This window comes from Tupaia chinensis, unplaced genomic scaffold, assembly GCF_000334495.1.
Source record: "Tupaia chinensis unplaced genomic scaffold, TupChi_1.0 Scaffold146740_1, whole genome shotgun sequence".
In the NCBI taxonomy this organism is placed as follows: domain Eukaryota; kingdom Metazoa; phylum Chordata; class Mammalia; order Scandentia; family Tupaiidae; genus Tupaia; species Tupaia belangeri.
The window spans coordinates 912,720-935,934 of NW_006206595.1; the positions used below are offsets into that span (position 1 = coordinate 912,720).

Here is a 23,215-nt window from a genome sequence, read left to right on the forward strand (position 1 = left end):
ATGTGTATTTTAGAGAGGGTCTTGTTATCCTGTACCTCAAGTAGCTAGGACTATAAGCACTAGCCAGCATGCCTAATTTTACCCCAGCATTTTAAAAAAAAAGTTTTAAAATTTATTTCCATGGGCTAGAGATAGAGAAAAATAGAGAAAGATAGGCACCTTCAATAGAGTCTTCATGCTGTGATCCTCCCCACAGCCCTGCAGTCAGCCAAGATCACCAGCACAGCCATGAGCAAGCCCAGAATGTTCAGGTAGGCCTGGGATCTGAACCTGAAGTCTTCCCATAGGCCTCCAGCATAGTAGCATTGCTCCTACTGTCTATGCTACCGTGACTGGACCTACCTCAGCTTTTAAGTTCAATATTAAAGCTGTACACTTTTTCCTGATAATGAATACTTGATAGATTTCCCATTAACCATTTAACAAAATTTTGCACATTTAACTTTGTTGAACAAAGATTTTGTTAAATATTCAAGGGATTATTACTCTTTATCCTTACTACCAACTGATAGAGTCTGGAAGGTGCTTGATTCATGCCGAGAGGGAGGGGGCCCCGTTAAGGATTAAATACTTGTCAGTATCTGACATCAAGTCAGGATGTCCAAAAAAAGTTTCTGGGATGATCTAGACCACCTCGCTCTATAGGTAGGTGTAAGATAAACAACTCCAGAGAAAGAAATTCTACCGAGGAGCCAGAAAGTCCTTTTTTTTTTTTTTTCTTTTAAGGCTACCTTAATTCCCACTGCTGTTTTAACTCATTCCCTCTAGTTCATTTTTCTAAAGACAACCCTTAATATATGATCAAAGGCCCCCTTTCTGGTTTCAGGGTATCTTGCTGGCTGGGCAGAGTTTCCAATAGAGTCAGGACTTTAGGGTGCCTTTCATCCCAGGAGCTCAAAGCCTCCCACGGACATTAACCCATTAATCACCAAGCTACTCTGTGAAGTTGAGGACTAGTCAGTGAGAGCCTCCTCCGCTTCCCAGGTAGAGAAACTGAGTCCATGACTTGTCCAGAACTGCCTGAGGAGTCAGGGTGGAGCCAGGCCAGGAACTTAGGTGTCCAGGTAGATCATCTCCTCTATTGCCAGTGATTCAAGGTTTCAGTTTTCTGCACATTCAGCAGAAAAAAAGAAGTCACTGGAGAATGGTGATGTTAAGACTGGTAGTTTAGAAAATCAAGATTCTTTTCTGACAACCAGGGCCGGCGCCATTAATTTTTGTATCTTCAGTTCCTAAACTGCACTTGGTACCTAGAAGGATATTAATAACTATTGAATGAAAGGATGTTGATGAATGAATGAATCAATCAATGAACAAACAACAGATTGTCTGAATTTGCCTTATTAATCTGGGCCTTCTCCTCAACCTCAACTTTCCCTTCTGACACTAGCATCTTTGGGAAGGGGCAGGGAGGTGAGAAATCGAACTTTAAATTGAACTTTGAATGAGATGTGAGCCTAGGTATAACAGTAGAAGATATGCCCTAGGCAGATAGACTGGGAATGAAAGAGGGTAGGTATAAAAGATGTTCCTAAGGCGCACTCTTACTTTGCCTAAGAAGATCTAAACCGGGACCAGCAGATGGCATAATGGTTATGTTGCTAGACTCCCACATAGTTGACTGTGGTTTGAGTCCTGGACCTGGCAGCTTAAAAATTTCATGCTGGGTGTGTGTGTGTGTGTGTGTGTGTGTGTGTGTGTGTGTGCATGCCCAAAATCCCAAGAGCAGAATAGAGGAGAAGGGATTGTGGCATGGCCATTCCCCCTCGGGTGGTGGTGGTGGTGATTATTTTGCTTTCTGTCTCTCTGTCTCTGTCTCTCCAGTGAGAGCATGCACCCTATAGCAAAAATATCTCTCTCAAAAAAAAAAACTACATCTATATATTTTTGTTTGTTTATATTTGCTGTAGGGCATGTGCACTCACTGAAAAGAGAGCGAGAGAGAAAGGGAAAATGAGAAAGCACCCCCCCAAGGGAGATGACCATGGTGCAATTGCTTCTTCTCTATTCTTCTCTCAGGATTTTGTGCGCGCACACACACACACACACACACATGCCTTGTGTATTTTTCAAGACACCAGGTCTGAGACTCGAACTGTGCAGTCAGTCATATAGGATTCAGCCACTTTAACCAACATACTTCTTGGCTAGCCCCAAGATCTATAAATGAAACCAAACTTATTTCAGGAATTCTGTGAGTTCTTATGTCTGAGACAAGCGACTTGACCAGTTCATCCATTCCACTGCAACCAGAGGATCTCTTGGCCATGTGACCAAATAAGAATGTGAATTTTATTTTATCTGGATATATATCATATTGGTTACATTCTCAATTGGTTTCTATGCAGGGGAAGTAGTAAACATGTATCACTTGTATCATTTTTAAGTGTTTTTAGTGTGCTCAGAGATCATAAAATCAGACCTTTTTTTTGTCTCTAGGAAATTCCCAAGGTTATGACTTACAAATCCCTGCATTTCAGTAGAAGATGCCTAACTCAGTTATGATGTTATGGAGGACAATGATCTCATTTGTGTGAGTTAATTTTCATTTAAATAATTTTCAATTTTGTGTATACTGCATTCCTTATAGGCATCTCTGTGTAGGACTATGGATACATATGCAAATTGGTTTACCTGTTACATGAAGAATCTTTGGGAGCGAATGCACAAGGAGGGGGAAGGTCCACATTTGTGGGGGTCCCTTTGCTTCGTTCTAGTTTCAAACCCTCTTACCCTCACTGGGTGCTAGTTAGAAGCTAGTAAGGACTCTTGAGGTTGAGGATCTTCGCTCCCAACTCTTCTCTTGGCATGTCTTTATTTCAGCCACCCATCTGATCCCATCCCCATCCCTAGATGGGCTCCCTGCTGCCTGCATTTATCTCCCTGTTTTATGATGTCATTTAATTAGCTCGCACACAGTGGTTTTATGGGACAAACACGGCCTTGTTTGCCTTATAACTGGATTTCACGGCTCTGTGGGGACAGGGCGGGAAATCTCAGCTCTGCAGTGTCTGGAGTTCAGGGATGCTGGATCTTTAGAAAACTAGGAATTTGGGGAATGGTCTGACTTAGGAACTCCATCTTTGGCAAACTGGCAAACTCTCCTCTCTAGTTCTCTGTCCATAGCATATGAATAACCCCACTGGGGAAGTGGGAAGTCTGTGCCGACCACTGTGGGGGAGGGGGATACTAATTCTCTTGCTGTCTTGAATGTCTGCCACTCGCATGACTGCTGTACTGTGTTTAGCCCCTAGGTAGAGTGGTTGCTTTTGGGATAGTTATAAACCTACTGAACATTAGCTCCAGGGGGATTTGGTACTGATCTTGTAGGACATACATGAAAATAGAGCTTGTGAGAAAAATGGAGAGAATCTTGTTCATTGGACAGAGGGATTTGTAAGCCAAGCGAGATGATTGGTGTGTCGAACCAAAGAGAATTCAACTGGATTCTACATGGAGGGAAATGGAGGTTGCCGTTTATTCTTTTGAAACACTTTATTTATATTAAGAATACATTGTGGGGGGGCAGCAGATGGTGTAATGGTTACATCACTGGACTCTCATGTAGTCAACCTTGGTTCAAGTCCTGGACCTGGCAGCTTGAAACTCATGCCAGGTGTGGGTTGTGTGTGTTTGTGTGCCCAAAATCCCAAGAGGAAATTGGAGAAGGGATTGTGGCATGGTCATCCCCTCTGGGGTATGATTTCTTGTTTTCTGTCTCTCTGTCTCTCTGGTGAGTGCACGTGCTCTATAGTAAAAATCTCTCTAAAAAGAAAAAAGAAAAAGAATACACTGGGGGCCAGCAGGTGGCATGATGGTTAAGGTGCTGAACTCCTACATGACTGATCATGGTTCAAGTCCTGTACCTGGCAGCTTGCTTCCTCTTTCTCTCTGGTCAAATTGAAGAATAATATTAATAAACAAAATTAAATAAATACAAAAAAAAGAGAATATACTGTACTTTTTTTTTAAGTTATTAGAGCAGGAAGTTCTGGGAAGATATAAGAATGAATTATCCAGAACCCACTAGAAAGATGAGTTCCATCTGGTTTTCTAATATCTCTAGAGAAGGAGACCCTGCCCTCTGCTGCCACATGTGACATGCTCTCTCCCTTGTAAACCTATGCATGCACACGTGAAAAATGTCCATATGTGGGGCCAACGGGTTGCATAGTGGTTAAGGTGCTGGGCTTCCACCTGGTCAACAGTTATTCAAGTCCCCAGTGTGGTGGCTTGAAAAATCACAATAGGCATGAACGCAAAATCCCAGGATGAGAATAGAGGAGAAGGGATTGTGGCATGGCCATCCTCCCAGGGGGTGATTTTTCACTTTCCTTCTCATAGTTTCTCTGTATCGCTCCCCAACCAGGCTAGTACATACACCCTATGACAAAACCCTAAAAGAAAGAAAGAAATGTCCATAGCAATTTCTTGATAGATACGTAATTGTTTTCTTAGCTTTAGACAATACATTTCTGTGATTGGGCATTTGAGTAACCAAGTGGATGTATATGCAACCTGCACTGAGGCAAGAAATGAGCTGAAGGGTCCACGAGAAGTCTCTACTTCTTTCTTCCTCCTCCTGCCCTTTTCCACTCATTAAACTCCTCAGGAATAAGATTCTAATCCTCTCACCTCCATCTGTTCTCCCCCTCCTCACTCTGCCTCCCTTTCACATCTCCTCCTCCCCTGAACAGCCCATGTTCAATATATCTTTAGAGTCCTCTTTCTGAAACTCAGCAGTCTGAGTTCTGTAAAACCATGGCGGAAATATATGAATGAGGAATGGGTGAGCAATGAGTCTAGGGAAAGGGAAGCTGAGGCACATGTCAATCTGGGATTGGGAGGATGTTAGAGAGTAGAAATAGGGACGGTAGCACCTTAAATTGTAACTAATATAACTAAACAGTGAAGTAATCCTAAACCCAGATACAGGGACATATTTGAATAAATTAATACATTTTAAATTTTAAATGGAATATTTCAAACATTACTCTCCCCCTTTCTGAAATAGTCTGAATCTTGTTCTATCTGGGAACAAAAGGTTAGACTAAACCTCTCAGCGAAGAGGACTGGATCTCTCTAGGACCTCTGTTTCCAGAATATACTTGGTCAGGTTGTCTTTAAAAAAACTTAGCCTAAATCCCTCCGGCTGCTGCTCACAACACCTTACAAGACTGGTGATACATAGAATTCATTCCAAATGTCCCCTCCTCCCTGGGAGCGTGTGACAGCACATCTCACCTGAAAAACCATTAAGCTCCAGAAGTGTTGGGACTGGCCCTGGCATGCCTTTGCCCTTCTGTGCTGTCCTATCTCCGGATGACTTCAGAGAAGGTGAGGGTGGTGTTCAATGGATGCTCCAACCTCCCCCTCCTCTTTCACTAAATTGCCAATATATTTTCTCTGACAGTTTGCACAGATAGTTAAGATACCGTGTAATTACTGTTGCATTTGAAAGCCAAACATGATTTATTTCTGACAAGCTCAGTCATCTTTGGGATGGCTTGGTGTGTGTGTGTGTGTGTGGATGTTGGTTATATCTTTTTGGAAGAGCAGATAGGTATTAGGCCCCATGTCTCTCTCCCACCCAGCAACCTTCCTCCACTCCATCAAGAAACATTTGAGTATACAGAGCCTGGAAGAGGACACAGGAGACATGAAGTGGTGGCAATGATGTTATGCACACCCAGGACAACGACAGCATAGACATAATGGGACGAGGGCAGAGACCAGGGCAGGGATGGAAGATGGAGAGCGACTATGGGAGCAAAATGCCTTGCTTATCAACCGAAGGCTTCCTGCAGGAGGGACTTTGAGGAAGTGTTTGGAAGAGGAGGTTTAGGAGGGTGTCTTTGATGAGAGAGAAGAATTACCTTTATGGTAGAAAGAGAGAATTTTGCATGGAAAGAAGCCATCTTGGGGCCAGCAGTTGGTGTAATAGCTATGTCGTTGAACTCCCATGTAGTCGACCGTGGTTCGAGTCCCAGACCCAGTGGCTTAAACTCACGCCATGCACGTGTGTGTGCGTGCCCAAGATCCTGAGAGGAGAATGGAGGAGAAGGGATTGCAGCGTGGCCATCCCCCTGGGGGGTGATTTCTTGCTTTCTGTCTCTCTGTCTCTCTCTTTCTGGTGAGCGCATGTGCCCTATAGCAAAAACCTCTCTCAAGAAAAAAGAAGCCATCTTGTCTAGCTCGAACAGAGTCTGAATGAAGGTGTCATAGCAAAGTGGAGCAGGAGCAAGAGAGACATCCCATAGGAAGTGCTGTTTGATGGTATTTCAGTTTAAGAAACATAAGGAAGAGAACAGGGGGAGAGAGAAGTACAAAAATAGACGAAGACACAATAGACCTTTCTCACTGTTGCTTCTGAGCTTGTGACAGGGGAAGGAGTGAGCGGTTCTTTTCCAGTCCCCTTCTAATTCTAGTAGGAGAGTTTAATGTTGGATAAGAGAGAAGATTATATAATTTCCAAAGCAAAATCTACCATCGCATTATCTTCTGTGCCCACAAGTAGTTTTGGGCTGTGAGGAGGGCGCCTGGCTCTAAGGCAGAAAGATGCATCCAGATAGGCTCATCTTCAGCCCCTGAGGGAGAGGGGAGTGGGGGTAGTCCATGTTCTTAAGTTTTGCTCTGGGCGTCTCTGGCTCAGGCTTCTGTCAGTACAGACGTGTATCCCAGCCCCGCCTCAACTGCTGATTATACCCCTTGGGATGCATCATTGCTAGGAAAGCAGATGTGCCAGATGTGACATGTTTGAAAGAAAAAAAAATCCCTTACTTCTGAGCCTTGGGGAGAGCAGCTAATCACCATCCTTGCTGGTTGTTGGGAGGGCAGTGCTTAGGCCAGGTTATGTCAGACTCATAACCCTCCAATCCCCCCTGCAGAAGTCTCCAAGCACTTCAGGAGCCAGGTTGGAGAAGGGGAGTGAGAGACAAAGAAGAGAAACTGAGGCCCATATGAAATGGTGGATGTTTTAGCTGCACAGTAGTGAGTGGGCTGCCGCTAGTTCACTGTACTGAATTGATCTCCTTGGGTAAGGAGGTGCTGGTGTGTGTGTGTGTGTGTGTGTGTGTGTGTGTGTGTGGTCTTTCAGTATGGGTTTCTAGGAATTCAGTTGAATAGTATCACTTTATCTACCAACTTCTCCTGAATGACCCCCCTGACTTCCTGGGAAGTCTCCTGCTCCAAACTTCCCTGCTGCCCTTGCAGTTGTTCCTCATTTTATTTTCTTCCTATCCTCAGACATTGAGCTCAGAACTTGCTATATGTCTTGTCATTTGCCTGAGGGGGAGCCTCCTGAGCCTTGCTGACAGACGTCTCAGTCTGGGAAGCCCCAGCATGCCTTGCTTGGTGCCTCTCCGCCAAGACGGCGCCTGAGGTACCCAAATGTCAGGGTCTGGGTTCTTCACCTGCTCCTCTGGTTATTTCCTGATGCTTATAGGTTAGAGAAACAATTCTCTAAATAAGACAAGGAGGGGACTAGAGGAAGGAATCCATAAAAACTCTTGGGTATACTAGAAAACTCTAAGACTAAGGTCAAAGTAAAGTCACACAACACTGCACAGTGCCTGTGCATTGTGAATTTAATGATATAATACGATCCTTACAAACTGATTCCATAGTAGACTACAAAAACTTCTGCTTAGATTCCTTGGATGTGATTCCAGACTACCTCTTTAAGGCTTGAAACTGCCTATTTTCCAAACTGGATTCTAACTCTCTGATCTGACCTCTAAGAAGGGAGACCTTTCACCGAGACATCTCGAGGGCTAACCCTCGGACTTGCATACCTGTAGGTTATAGTAGAGTTCTATTTTATCTTCCAGCAAGAAGTCCACTGACTAAACCAAATCCCAAAGTAGTTTATCCCTAACCTTATCCTTACTCCTGATTCTGAAATGAACTAACTCAAATCCCAGTTCTAGCCTTGCTTCTACCTCTCCCTCCCCCCACACTTCTTGCCTAGATGATTTGAGAGGAGGAGAGGCTAGGGAGGAGAGGGCAAGATGAGGAATGCCTCTGGGGAAAAGGAGGAGGAGGAGGAGATCCAGCCAGAGCGACCTAGAGGAGCCAGTGTGGTATCTGGGAGCCTGGGGCATGAACCTGGTACTTGCCAAGCTGTGAGTCACAACATCATTCTCCACGGCATTTTGTTGGGGGTGTGTCTGAGCTGGCAGCTGGTAAACAGGCTTGCTTAGAATAAGCTCTCCTCTTCTGTCCCCCTTCCTAATTTGGGAGGAGAAGAGAGAGTCTTCTGAGGGTTCTTCTTCCATTCTTTTAAGACTTTCCAAGACTTAAGCAAAGCGAGAGGAAATAGCTAGCACTTAACAATTCTTTGTCATTAGTTGCAAAGAAACCATAGAAAGACTAAATCACTGAGAATGCAGAGACTTGAAGCTTCCAGTCTTGAGAGGTGACCTAGTCCAGCCCCCTAAGCGTCATCTCCCTCAGGGACGCTGAGTTGCCCCATTCCCCCTGTGCCCTCTCATGACAGGGCCCACGCTCTACCCCACCTCCCTCCCACTGTAGTCATTGCCAGAATCTAGATAGGCATCCATTGTGGCCGGATAGAGATCTTTATGGGGGTAAAACCTGTGCTTGTGGATGAAACAGCAGCTGGAAACACCTGGAACCTTTCCCTGAACCTGGTACCTGTCCCCGGCTCACTTTAGTCATGATGCATCATTTTTTTCTGTCTAGAACAGAACTGGCCCTGACCCTTACTCTTGGGGGAGGGAGAGAAGGTGCAGGATACTCATGACTGTTTTCTGATGTTGAGGAATGATTGGGTTTATTATTGTTTATTTCTTGAGGAAGACAGACAACCATCTGCCTGACTCCAAACACATGTAGTTCAACATAGTTGCTGTCCTTAGGGCTCATGAAGTCTACTCTTCTCTCTATCCTTAACCCACATCTGTGGATCCTACTGTAACTACTGTGTAGAGGGCCTGGGTGAAGGACAGTGCCTGGTTCCTTGATATCTTCCCTCTAGGCCTCATTTTTATGGCCTGGAGCAAATTTACACTCCTCTCCCATTACAGATTTAGCTCCTGTTCTAGGATCCTGTCAGGTTTGGAAGCTAAAATTCCTCTAAAACTACCTAGGAAGTGACAGTTGTAGGACCTCATCTACAGTGTGTTAGGAGAGATGTCTGTCTCTGACACCCAGTACTCACTTCGACTAAGCCTTTGAGACTCCCAGGTGCTATGTACATAGAAAATACTAGAATTTCAGCATTTTGAGAATTTAAAAAGTAGTTTTATTTATTAAAAAGTTAAAACATGAAAGTCAAAAGAGGATAGGAGTCAGAATTCCTATCAGCTGCCTTCTTTTTTCTATCTACATAATACTGAAACATTGTAATAATAATAATAACTAACATTTAAATAGCACTTTATAGTTCACAAGTGTTTTCATTTATCATCACACAATAACTTTGTGTGCTTAGAATTCTTACCCTTATTTTACAGATGAGGAACTTCAGGTACAGAGTACCTCAATGATTTCTCAAGGTTGCAGAACTAGTAAGTGACAAAGTAAGCGTTTGGTCAGTCTAATGACTAGTGCAAGGGACTGAAGATCTTTTTTTTTTTTTTCTTTTTGAAATTTTTTGAAGAGTTATGAATTTAGCTGTATTTATTAGTTTTCAATTCACCAGAAAGAGAGAGAGACTGAAAGTGAAAAAGCAAGCTGCCAGGTCCAGGACTAGAATTGTGGCCAGCACCCCAACCACCACACCACCTGTTGGCCTGAAGGTCTTTTTATTGTTCAGCTATGAAAGAAAAAATCAGGGAGCCCTTTCTGCTGAATTTTCAGAATGGGAAATAAAAAGTTTCTAGAAGTATTCTTAACTCAGGATTGGGATAAGATGTTTTTAACCTGGGTACAAAGGAAAAGATGTTACAGATAAAGTAAATCTAACCACAAGGTCAAGAAAATAAGGAAACCAGGAAAGCAATGCCATCATCTACAGCTGATAGTATTTATTGCTGAAGGGTCAGATGTCATAAGCAGTCCAATTTGGAAGGAGTCTCCAGAGGCCAGGCCGTCTAAATCCTGTCCCCAGTCCATACTTTTGACCTGTGATAGGATGCCCAGTTCTTAAAGACAGCAGGCCAGTGGCATGGTGGTTAAGGCAGTTGGAGTCACATGGCCAACTTCATGGTTTGAGTCCCAGATCTGGCAGCTTAAGAGACATGTTGGGCATGTGGATATGCATACCCAAATCCCGAAAGGAAGGAGGGATAGAGGAGAGGGGATTGTGATATGGTCATCCCCCATAGGGGGATTATTTATTTAGGGACCACCAGATAGTGGAGTGGTTATGTTGCTGGAATTCTACGTAGTCCACCATGGTTTGAGTCCTGGACCTGGCTGCTTGAAACTCATGCTGGGCACGTGTGCATGCGTGCCCAAGATCCCAAGAGGAGAATGGAGGAGAAAGAACTGCAGCATAGCCATCCCCTCAGGTGGGTGATTTTTTGCTTTCTGTCTCTCTGGTGAGCACACACACTCCATAGCAAAAATCTCTACAAAACAAACCAAAAGAGAATTATTTATTTAAATAAATTTGGCCAGAGAGACAGAGTGAGAGAGAGAGCAAGCTATCAGGTCTAGAACTCGAACTGTAGTCAACCACATGAGAGTCCAGCACCTTAGACACCATGTCCTCTGCCCGCTTTCTCACTTTCTTTGTCTCTCTCTCCCTCTCTCTTTCTCTCTCAGATGAACTCACACCCTCCTCATGAGAGGGGGAAAGACACAGGGGATCTACCTGTCTGCTATTAATTTTATCTTGGATTGAATCTAAATGTTTTTTTGCTGCTAATTAGTTGTGTTAGAGGGTGTAGGGAGTAGGGGATATACTTAGAGGAGGTGACTTTGAAAAGTTCATGAGAAAGCATATTGTAAAAAAAACTTGGCATGGGGACCAGCAGTTGGCGTAATGGCTATGTCTCTGGATTCCCATGTAGTTGACTGCGGTTCGAGTCCCTGACCCGGTGACTTAAACTCACACCAGGCGCATGTGCATGAGTGCCCAAGATCCTGAGAGGAGAATGGAGGAGAAGGGATTGCAGTGTGACCATCCCCCCTGGAGGGTGATTGCTTGCTTTCTGTCTCTCTGTCTCCCTGTCTTGCTGGCGAGCGTATGTACCCTATAGCAAAAACCTCTAAAAAAAAAAACTTGGCATGGATTTTAAATTTTTGGCACCAAACAAGCCATTTTATTTCCATTTTCCCTGAACTTTTAGAAGTACCCTTGTATATATGTAGAGTAGATATGTAGAGCGATTTGGAAAACTGTCTAGGATCTTCCAGTGAAATATCTATTTATTAATTTTTAAACAGAAATTCATACTTTTTAGGTTTCTTCAGCCTAAATAACACCCTTGACCTTTTCTTCTCATGTCCAGCTTTTAAATAATACTGGTTGTTCCAGTTGTCTCTGGGAGGCCAAGACTACAAGAATATGAAGAGCTGTTATTTCCTTCAGCTCTGATTCAGGCTGTTCTTGTGTTTTTGCTTCATCTGTAATAATATCTGCTTAACAGGACCCCTTTCCTTCAGTCTCTCTCTTAGACCATCCTAAATACTGTTGCAAGATTTGTCGTCCTAAAACATGATTTTCATCATGCTGCTTTTCTGCTTAGAAGCTTTTGCTGGTTCACATATCTACCTTACTGAATGTTTAACTGTGTGTCAGGCACTGAGAGCTTTATATTTATTATCTAATTTAATCACCACATCAAACCTGTGAGGTAGGGGCCTTTGCTTTCTCCATTTAAAGATGAGGAAACAGAGGCATAGACTCGTCTTCTAACTCATCTCAGAGCTGAGATTTGAACCCAGATACTTGGGTCCTAGAGCTCTGCTCTCTGTAATACTCTCTGCATATTCTGAAATGCATCCATATATCATGTCTCCTGATGGCAAGACCAGATACCTGTCATACTGAACACTGAGCACAGCACCCTAGTCGAAACATTCAGTAAATGCTTGTTTATGGTTCTGATGATGGAGAAAAAGGCAGTTCTATGACCAATATGACCAGAAGAAAGAGGGGATTTTTAATAGCGATTATCCACTTTGCCTAGGAGAATATGGACTTCATGATCCTTGTGGGCTCTGCCAACTCAGTTTCAAGAGCTCCTAGTGTGTGCAGAGCCCTCCATTCAGTGGAGGAATTCTCTAGAGCCAAGACCTGACTTCTGTCCTTAGGAAGCTCCTACATGAATGAGGAGACGTCACTCAGACCTAAGGCACAGGCATTTTTACTGAATTTTACTATGGCTAGTTCCGACTCTACCCAACAGACTTGGGAGGTTCTGTTTGCTGCAATGGAAGAAGGTGATGGTGACTGGAGACCACAGAAACTGATATTCTTTGGTCTTTTGGCCGGGCCATGGCACAGAGAATTTGGCTGTTCTGTGCCTCTGCTATGTGCTCTCCAGTGAGCGGCTCAGCCAGGCAAGAGGGGCCAGCAAGGATTTACCCCAGAGCAAGGATCGAAAGGACAGGAAGAAGCTCCTCAAGGCCACAGAGCAGCAAAACTTAAACTGTAGCCAAGGTTTCAGATGAACCCACTGAATGTCTCAGCCTCACGGTGTGGGGTAGAAAGGTGGCATGTTCTGACATTCTATGTCAGAACGACTCGGTGTTCCAATTGCCCGCTTGCCTCTCGCCCCTACCACCCATATTTTGCTTAAGTGCCCTGCCCTGCAGCAAGAGCTGAGATCTTGGTTTTGGGGGAAAGTGAGATGCAGCGTTGCCTGACAAATGGGTGGGTCCCCACCCCCCACCCCCCGCCCAGTTTACGAGCTCAGGGTGGCTCCCTCTTTCTAACACCCTCCCTCTCTTTATGGCCCTGTGCAATCTTTGATGTCTTCTTCTTGTGAAGGGGTGGTGGGGAAGAAAGAAGCCAACCTCAGCCAAAGAGGCCCTGCCCACAGTTGTTCTTGGGTGAGAAAGGGGCTCCAGGAAGTAGGGCAAGGTTTCAGCCTAAGGAACCATAGGATGAACAAATTGACACACCAAGCATCCTTTTAGATCTGAATCTCTTTGGAAAACATCAACATTACATTTGTTTCTTTCATGGCATTAGAAAGAACATGCATGGGCTTTGTAATGAGCCAGACCTGGGTTCAAATCCTAGATCGTCAACTTTCTAGCTTTTTGACCGTAGGCAAGTTGCTTAACTCTTTGAGCTTCAATTTCCTAATCTAAATTGAGTAATATTCATTTCACAGGATGTGGTGAGAACTAAGTAAAATATGCACATAAAGTCTCATAGAGTATCTTACATCCAAACTTGCTCCCTCAATTAAAAGATTGTTCCTTGACAGCAGGATCTCTTCAGCCCGCTCCCCTCCACATCCTTCCACCTTCTCTAGGGAAGCATTTTAACTGAAGCATCCCCACTTTTCTTACAAATGCCGATTTGTACAAAAACTCTAGGATCTGTGCCAGTCTTCTTGTCTGTATCTGCAGGCCCCCATCTCAAAAACCACCAAAGAAAGAGGTCAGCAGAGAGCTTCTCCTACCCTGGAAAATCTTGTAAACAACTCCCTCTTGACACTTGGCAGTTTTCCCTCTTCTCCTCCATGTTCCTCTCTCCACCATTAAAATGATTTTTATTTGCTTTGCTCCTATTCTTATCCATCTATAATTTTTATTTTATAGTTACTCTATAATGGTCTGGGGCCATCCTTACTGAATCACTAACTGGTCTTACTTTAGGATTTAATTTGATTTTATTAAAATTACCAAAATTCTCCCTGGGCAGGTGTAGACCTGGATAGGCCACAGCTCTCTCTGACTCCAAGGCCCCTCCCCAACGGTAGATTTCCAGGCCTCTTCAGTTTTGTTTCAGCCACAGCAGTTAAGTGTTCCTGGTGCAGGCAGAGTCTGTGTGTGTGTATGTGTGTGTGTGTGTACATGTGTTTGTCCTATTTTACTTCGTAAAAAACTCAGAAAATGGGTTTTCCTCTCCCACCATCTTTATATATCCACAACTACAGTTTTGTTGGGGAAAAAAAATCCTTACCTACTTTCTCTTTGCCTTTTCTACAGGCATAAATGGGAATTTAGAAAAATCTCAGGTAGCTGTGCAAATGCAGCTGAGACCAGTGAATGTGTGTACCACAGGTGTCCGGCATGGCTTTACAGAGGGACTTGCGTGTGTGTGCATGTGCGTGCGTGTGTGTGTGTGTGTGTGTGCATCTTGCAGTATAGCTCAGAGTGTAGGTGTTTCTCAGATCTGTGTTTTATGTCCTTATAGGACTATGAGAACTCAGATTCTCATTGCCCAGGGACAGCTGTAATGTATCTGAAGAGGCAAAAGATGATGCCTCAAGTAGCCATGACTCTTGCACTAGGAAGAATGGACACATCCTGACACGTAGACTCTAGCAGCTATAGTAATAGGTTTAGGCTGCTTGGTACCTTTACTCTTTCTTTCCAGGGAAGGGAGGTAGGGAAAACTTGGAGAAAAAACAAAACAAAACAAAACCGATTTCTATTCATACTTTCCATTCTATTACTTTTTCTCTTAAATACAGTTATCTCTATTAGGATTCAGAAACTTTAGAATAGAAGAAGAAAATAGGATTCAAAAAAATGAAAACAACAAAATTAAAAAGAAACCTTCTAAATTGAATTTCTCATATTTATCCTGGTCCCCCAGGACCACCAGTCCACACAGATCCCAGTGACAGCTAGAACTCAGGCCAGACTTCTCCAGTTCCATGTATATTTGTTTCTCTGCCCAAAGAGAGACATTTTCACTTAGCCAGAGTGTTTGTCTACCCTTACCTTCCCCTGAACTCCTTCCTTATCCTAAGATCCAGGTGAGTATTTCCCACCTCTCTCTGTCCACCCACATCCCAAATATCACCTAAGGAACTGGGGAAGAACTCTCCAAAGGGAAACATGAACCATACACATCTTTACTGGAGAATCCCATAAAAGTAGGTCAGAAAGCTGCTGGACTAGGAGTCTTGGTGCCTCCCCACTGCTTTGCTTGGGTGGTATCAATAGTTATCCAATCTGCCTGTTGCTTTTAAGAGAAGTAGAGTTAGAGCTAGGATTAAGAAAAAGAGAGAGTGTGTGTTAGTTTAGTGTTGGGAATAATGTAGGGACTCAAGTTCCCCTTCCAGATCTAATTTTGAACCTAGAGGGTTGATTGAGAAATGAGGCCATCTGAGGCAGCCTAACACTGGTCATTTGATAATTGACATTTTCTCACCATCCGTCCTTTCCTTTAAAAAAAAATAATGTAACTTGGAAGAATATTATTATACTAAAACATTTTATTTTTTAATTAAAGAGGGTTCATTATGCTACCCGTCTCATCTCGTCCCAGAGGAGGGAAACCCTGTGTTCAGCAAGTTTGCTAAGAAATAATTATAGGTTCAGATCTTCCCCAGGCCCCGAAATTCAATTAAAATTTTTTTGTTTTAAGTTGCTTGCAGTCACATGGTATGTATGTGTGCATGCGTGTGTTAGTGTGTGTGTATCCCAGTTTTCCTTGTCACTAGCTATCTTTGCAATAGGTCCTCAAAGATAATGATTATCTCCATTGTCCTTGCCCAATTTCCTTGACTATCTAGGTGAGCAGATATTAACATGTTGAAAAAAATGTTTCTGTGAAAGGAGCCCCACTTAGTTTTTGTGTGTTCATTTGTTTTTTTGACTAGAATCACCCCACTTGTCCATCAGTCCCAAATTCCCTGGTTGGTTATCTGGTTTATACTGAATTAGAAGGTCAGTGTAAATCAATGGCTACCAACCTTCATTGTAGATCCAAATCACCTAGGGAAGTTTTGTTTTAAAGAATTATTTTATTTAACTTTATTTTAATTTGACCAGAGAGAGAAAGAGAGAAAGTGAGAAAACAAGCCACCAGGCCCAAGACTTGAATTACAGTCAGCCATATGGGAGTCCAGCACCCTTAACCACCATGCCACTGGCAGGCCCCACCTGGGGAAATTTCGAACAGTAGAAATCACTCGCAGATGCAGCAATTCAGCTGATGTGGCCTGGAGTCCAGGCATCAGTAGTAGAAACTTCTAAGGCCTACCAGGTTGCCTAGTGATTAAGGCAGCTGGATTCTATATGGCCAACTGCACAGTTCAAGTCCTGGACCCAGTGGCTTGAAAAACATGCTAGGTGCATGTGCATTCATGTCCAAAATTCTGAAAGGAGAAAAGAGAAGGGACTGCAGCGGGGCCATCTGCCTCCCCCACCCCCCCTCGGGGGGATGCTTTCTCGCTTTCTCCCTCTCTCTCTCTCTGGTGAGCATCCATGCCCTATAACAGACTAAAAACAAAACAAAACAAACTTAGATGTCTCTAATGTGCAACCAGGGCTGAGAACAACTGGAGAGATGGTGGCTGTGTTTGGATTGCACAGATGACATGGGGATTTGGTGTTTAGTCAAGACACACCACCAAGGTCATAAGGCCCAGTCTGATGCACCCACCCACCCCCCACACACACACACACTCAGCTTACTGTATAGCTATTTTAAATGGTGTAAGCACAGGGGCAGAGTGGTTTCCCCTCACTTCTCATCCAGACTCTGAGCTATATTTAAACTAGGTGGGGGCAGTCATCAGTTCCCACCATTACTTCTTACTCCATCCCCAGTAGAACTGCTCCTGTGTAGGCAGTGATTACTTAGGGAGGACGGTGGCTTCAGTTAGACGACAGACCCTGTAGGAGCTGGCGCATCTAGGACACTCCAGGATGGGGCAGTATTTATGAGCTCATTTAAGCCAATTGGCCTCTTCCCCAGTTTAAAGAAAATGGCTAAACCCCCCAGGCTTCAGGGCACAGGCCCTCCTAGCAGCCAGAAATATGGCAAGAGGGTGGGTAGGGCTGTGTGTATGAGGCCAGATTCCTACCAGATAATAAACCAAAATAGACATTCTAATAGAAATCTAATAAATGAATTAATAAAGTAAATAACATAAATGCACCTATGAATCCCCATGTATCTCAGCATATAAATGTATATAGACTTATATATATTAATGGCTTCATAATATATGTGTATGTGTATAGATTTAAAGAGATATTATTTAAATTTATTTATATAATTGCACTAGGCTTGTGGGAAAGGAGGTACTTATGCAGTTATCTCAGGCATATTATTTGAAAATTGTAGCCATTTTCATGTTTTGACTGAAAAATTCACCAATATCCTGATGTTCCCAAGTATTTCAATTTATAAAGTATATATGTATAGTATACAGGTGTTTGTTGTTATCTATATTAACTTTTTCAGAGGGAGGATACTGAATTTGTATAGACAGCCAAAGTGGACAATTCAGACTCAAATAATCTATGTTGAGGTTTAGATAATCTGAGTTTACTAGTTATATCTAAACCATATATATATCCTTAATAATATAAAGAAGTTGAATGTACTTCATTTTGCTTTTGAGGATGCAGGTGAATAGTGAATATGAATATTAGTAAGACCTTTGGGCCTCCCTTCACTTATCTGCATTCTTAGACAAAGAAAGAATCATTTCAGCTTGATTTTTGTGTTGAAGTCAGAATCTCAATCTCTCTCTTTGCATCCTCCTCTCTCATACACTTGCATACACAAAGGCATACACCTTCTCTCACTCTTTTGACAGATTGATCCTGATTTCTTCTTGGGTTTGATAGACAACATCTGGATGGTCTAAGCAGGGGAGGAAGTGATGCTCAGTGGTCTCCAGAGACATCAGTACTCTAATACACATTTTCCATATGTGTAGATAGACGCTGATATATGTAGAGATTTGGTTTTGTTCCAAAAAAAATTTCTTGGCTTGGCTAAGAAATTATTTACTGGGCCAGCCTGTTATACAGCAGTTAAACTGTACAAGGGGAGCCAGATCTCACATGGTCAATCCTGGTTTAAATTCTTGGCTTGAGAAACATGTTGTGCATATGTACAATGTCGGCTATCCTGATGGGATGGAGAAATGGAAGGAAAAAAGATTGCAGAGTGGCCAGGCTCTATGGTGAGGTACCTTCTCTCTTTCTGGCAAAAAAAAAAAAAAAAAGAAATTATTTACAAATGACTACAAAATCCTTGTCTGAATTCTATGTCATTTCTGCTTATCTGGAAATAAAATTCAATCTGTATCTGAAACTGGAACCGATATAGAACTGTGTCTTTCCGAACTCCCTCCTAGAGCTGGAGCTACAGGTTGCACAGTGGACATTTGGGAGTGGGAAGGAAACCATCCACCACTATCTTCCTGTCCCTAGTGGATAGTCTGGGTTGAGCCAATGACAGAGGCTCCCCAGACTCTGCTTTACAGGTCCATTTATGATGAGTTTTTTATGAAAAAGAATATAGATGAGTTTTAATAAGATTCCTCTCTCTCTAGTCTGGCTCTGCAAGAACTTTGGTTTAAATATGCATTTCATTCTCCTATTGCTTCTCTTAACTGGTTGACCAAAGCAAAATGAGGCATATGAGGAGATAAAAACAACCTTTGGAAAAAGACAATCCTGTCCAAACCCTTGTTTAGCTACTCACAGGTGAAAGAAAATAAAACGTTTTTTTTTCTGAATTATTTGGTCTCCAACATCCCATTTTACTAAATACGTGCAGCATGAAACCAGCTTCATTGTTTTACTTGACTCCAAATCTCCACTTTGGCATGAGTGTCTAGGGTGAGGGCGTAGAACTGCTCCGTGTATTTCAGGGATATTGCTCTGTTTCCCCACACTGCTACTGATGGGGCTGTTAATCACAGTATGGATTTCATCTAGGAGATTTTTTGTCACATACAGCGTCGCTTTGTGCCAGCAGAACGAAGAGGAACAAGAGGATTGGACTGGCTACTCATTTGCTCCTTCAGTAAAAGCTTATTGAACCCTTACCATGTGCTAGGCTCTGGATGAGGTTCTATGGTAGCAGAGAACCAGAGCCTTGTCTACAGGGTATTCAGAGTATTAGTGGAAGAAACCAACATATCAACAGGTAAGTGTAACATAATGTGCTAAGTATAGTGACAGATACACACAAAGTATTATAAAAGCACAATGGAATAGAATCTAACCCACTCTTTGGGGTGAGGGGAGTTGGTGGAACTATCTCAAGGAGAAGCCGGTATTGAGAGTGGCTATTTATTTGGTTCACTTAGTCCTAACAATGGTACTGTGTTTGTTGACTGAATCGACTGAGGATTTGTTAAGGCTCTTGGAATGCAGGGACAAAAGCATGTAATAGGCGACAGGAGTTCTGGGTTCTGGTCTGTGCTCTGTGATTGCAGTTTGTGGATGAACCATGTCACTGCTTGTCCAGATGAAGTTAGGAGACAATCCTGGACAAACACAAGGCCTTGACTTCCTTCCAGAATGTGTATAATATTATAAGAAATCAAACCAAGGTTTTCTTTCTATAAGCCATTTATAAAACAGTTTTCAGCTGTCTATAATCGAGACCTTTCTCGATATTCTGTGAAACTTTCAGAAAGTATTTGTAGTTATTTGGGAGAGTATTTGTTCTCCAGAAGGTTGACTAGTACTAAGGAGGTTAGATCCTGGGAGAAAGTGAAACTATATGTTCAAGAACCCATTTGGCTTAGTTCTGTCAGTGCTGAAACATGGTTTAAAACCTCTCCATGCTGGAGTCAGGCTGTGGCTCAGCCTTCGCATGGCTGGGTTTACGTGGGAAGGGTCCTAGGTCTCTACCCTGGGGCCTCCCTGAGTACTCTGCAGTGTAGGTGCCTGTAATCTGAGCCTGCTGAGACTAAAATTAGTTCGTGGTGTGAGGACCCCAGTAGGGGTACCTCTCTTATGACAGGAAGAAGCAAGTTAATAAATAAATGAACTAAAAACCAACAAAAAGCTACCTTGTGCTTAGAGCAGCAGGGCAGCAGGCAGGGCACAGGGACCACATTGTTCTCCTCCACAGAACTACCGTTTGCTTCTCTGCTTGAGCCCAGGAGAGAGCAAGACTGGTGGCCAAAGTGTTCGGACCTGGTTGGAACAGAACTTGCATGCTTCCGCTTTTCCTTAAAGGGAAACAAAAACTAAATGTTGCACATCTATTTAAACAACTCAGTGTTAAAGCTCACAGTGTCCTTTGCCCTCGGCCTCCAGAACACTAAAATTCTCCTTTATCTCCGTTTTCTTCTCTGTAAAATAAATATAATAGCTCTTGCCCAGCTTACTATTTAATGTGCTTTTCTTTTACACTACTTCTCACTGTTTAGAATTTATATCTGTCTTCCTATTGGGTCATCAGAAAAGTTGTGATGCATTTTTACATAGAAAAATATAGAAAAATGTGTTATGACTTTTCTGATGGCCCAATAGGTGGTAATATTCATGAAGGCAAGGGTTGTTTGTTTTCTTCTATTTAATTCCCAGCATCTAGTATGGTGCTTTCTTGCACTAGTCAGATGATAAATACTTTTGAATACGTGAATGAGCAGTATTGTCAGGATCAAGTAAGATGAAGTATTTAAATCTCTTGCCGGGCCACCTGAGCCTTAGCAAGCTCATCTTGCCATCCCGGCCTCTCTCCTGCAGAGTGGCTGGAGGAAAAAAACTGGTCAGTTGATTCCTGACATGAGTGCAAAGACAGTTCAATGGAGAAAGAATAGCTTTTTCAAGTAGTGCTGGGACAACCGAATAGCCACACACAAAGAAGTTAAGTCGAACAACTACATCATGCCACATATCAAAATTAACTCAAAATGGATCAAAGACCAAAATGTAAGAGTAAAAATGTAAAGCTCTTAGAAGAAATGATAGGTATAATTCTTTATGATCTGGGAGTAGGCAGTGGTTTCTTAGAAAAAGACACGGCAAAAAAACATAGATAAATTGGACTTTAACAAGATTAACTTTTTTGCTTCAAAGAACACCATCAAGAAAGTGAAAAGGTAGGGACCAGCAGTGGAGGTAATGGCTATGTCACTGGACTCCCATGTAGTCGACTGCAATTCGAGTCCTGGACCTGGTGGCTTAAACTCAGGTCAGGCGGGTGTGCGTGCGCCCAAGATCCCGAGAGGAGAATGGAGGAAAAGGGACTGCAGCGTGGCCACCCCACCTTGGGGATAATTTCTCACTTTCTGTCTCTCTGTCACTCTGTCTTTCTGATGAGCGCACGTGCCCTATAGCAAAAACCTCTCAAAAATAAATAAATAAATAAATAAAGTGAAAAGACAACCACATACTGTGAGAAAATATTTGCAAATCCTTTATCTGATAAGAGACTTGTATCTAGACTTATGCAAATGACACAACTCAATAGTAAAAAGACAAATAGTTCAATTAAATGTGGACAGAGGATCTGAATAGACATATCTCCATAGAAGACATATGAATAGCCAATAAGCACAAGGAAAATATGCTCAACATTATTAGTTATCAAAAAATAAAAATAAAAACTACAATGAGACACCACTTTATACCCACTAGGATGGCTATAACGATAACTAAAATAAGATACTAATAAATATTGGGAAGTAGTTACTATTTTGATGCTTCCAAACCATCCCAAAATGTATCCTTATCCTATAGAATGGTGTGGGACAATCCCTTCTATGGTGAATGTGGACTTTTCAAAGAACTTTCAAAGGGACATCATAAGGGAGATGCAGATTAAAACCACAATGAGATACCACCTAACCCCTGTGAAAATGGCAAAGATTAAAAATATAAAAAGTGGTGGGGCCAGCAGGTGGCATGGTGGATAGGGGCGCTGGATTCCCACATGGTCAACCATGGTTCAAGTCCTGGACCTGGTGGTTTGCTTTCTCACTTTCCCTTTCTCTTTCTCTCTCTCTCTCGTCAAATAAAGAAAAAAATAACAATAACAAATGGAAATAAATAAATAATTATATATATATATATATATATAAAAAGTGGTGAGTGTTGGCAGGGATGTGGTGAAAAGGAAACTCTCCTACACTGTTGGTGGGAATGTAAACTGGTTCAGCTACTGTGGAGAACAATATGGAGGTTCCCCAAAGATCTACAAATAGACCTTTCCATCTGGCGGCAGCCATCAGGTAAGTCAAGATGGGCACATACAAGTACATCCAGGAACTGTGGCGGAAGAAGCAGTCCGACCTGATGCGCTTTCTCCTGTGGGTCTGCTGCTGGCCATACCGTCAGCTCTTGGTGCTGCACTGGGCACTCCGCCCCACCTGGCCGGATAAAGCATGCAGACTGGGCTACAAGGTGAAGCAAGTTTATGTCATATATAGGATTTGTGTCTGGCATGGAGGCTGCAAACGCCCAGTTCCCAAGGGTACAACCTATGGCAAGCCTGTCCATCATGGTATTAACCAGCTCAAGTTTGCTCGAAGCCTCCAGTCTGTTGTAGAGGAGTGAGCTGGATGCCACTGTGGGGCTCTTAAGAGTCCTGAATTCTTACTGGGTCGGTGAAGATTCCACATACAAATTCTTGGAGGTTATCCTCATTGATCCATTCCATAAAGCTATCAGAAGAAACCTTGATACCCAGTGGATTACCAAACCAGTCCACAAGCACAGGAAGATGCATGGGCTGACATCCACAGGCCACGAGAGCCAAGGCCTTGGAAAGGGCCACAAGTTCCACCACACTACTGGTGGCTCTCGTGGTGCAGCTTGGAGAAGGTTCAATACTCTCCAGCTTCACCGTTACCACTAATCTTAAGAAATGTTTGTAAAATTCATACCTAATAAACAATTTAGGACAGTCAAAAAAAAAAAAGGGAAAAAAAAATCTACAAATAGAACTACCATTTGATCCAGTAATTCCACTTCTGGTTATCTCCCCAAAGGACAGGAGAATGCTCGGTCGGAAAAGCACTTGCACATCAATGTTTATTGCAGTTTTATTTATGATCTCTAATACATGCAACCAACTCAAATGCCCACAAACAGATAAACAGGTTGAAAAATGTGGCACATATACTCTATGGAATACTACTCAGCCATAAAAAAACAACAAGACCCTGGCATTTGATAGAAAGTGGTCGAATATGGAGGATCTATTGCTGAGTGAAGTAAGCCAGGATATGAAAGAAAGATATTGTATGTATCCACTTAATATATATTGTTTATCTGCACTTTATGGTAGAGATAAAAATATTGGAGGGTGAAAATAGTTAATGATGATAAGACTGTGGAGCGGAGTGAGAGAAGAGAAGAGTATAGAGAAGGATAGCAGGGGAACAAATAGAGAGGCATGACATTAGTG

General features: G+C 42.7%; 1 protein-coding gene and 1 long non-coding RNA gene across 2 annotated transcripts; both read left to right on the forward strand.

Annotated features, from left to right (window-relative positions):
* The first annotated feature begins 2,455 nt into the window (after positions 1 to 2,455).
* LOC102482402 (uncharacterized) lies at positions 2,456 to 20,053 on the forward strand. The gene is made up of 3 exons (XR_337495.1): positions 2,456 to 2,533; positions 18,824 to 18,994; positions 19,931 to 20,053. It is a non-coding gene; the product is annotated as an uncharacterized LOC102482402 (long non-coding RNA).
* A 1,994-nt stretch (positions 20,054 to 22,047) lies between these two features.
* Positions 22,048 to 22,663, forward strand: LOC102500590 (60S ribosomal protein L15-like). The gene is given in 2 exon segments (XM_014584383.1): positions 22,048 to 22,383; positions 22,385 to 22,663. Coding segments are annotated over 2 exon segments (615 nt in total).
* The last annotated feature ends 552 nt before the right edge of the window (positions 22,664 to 23,215 follow it).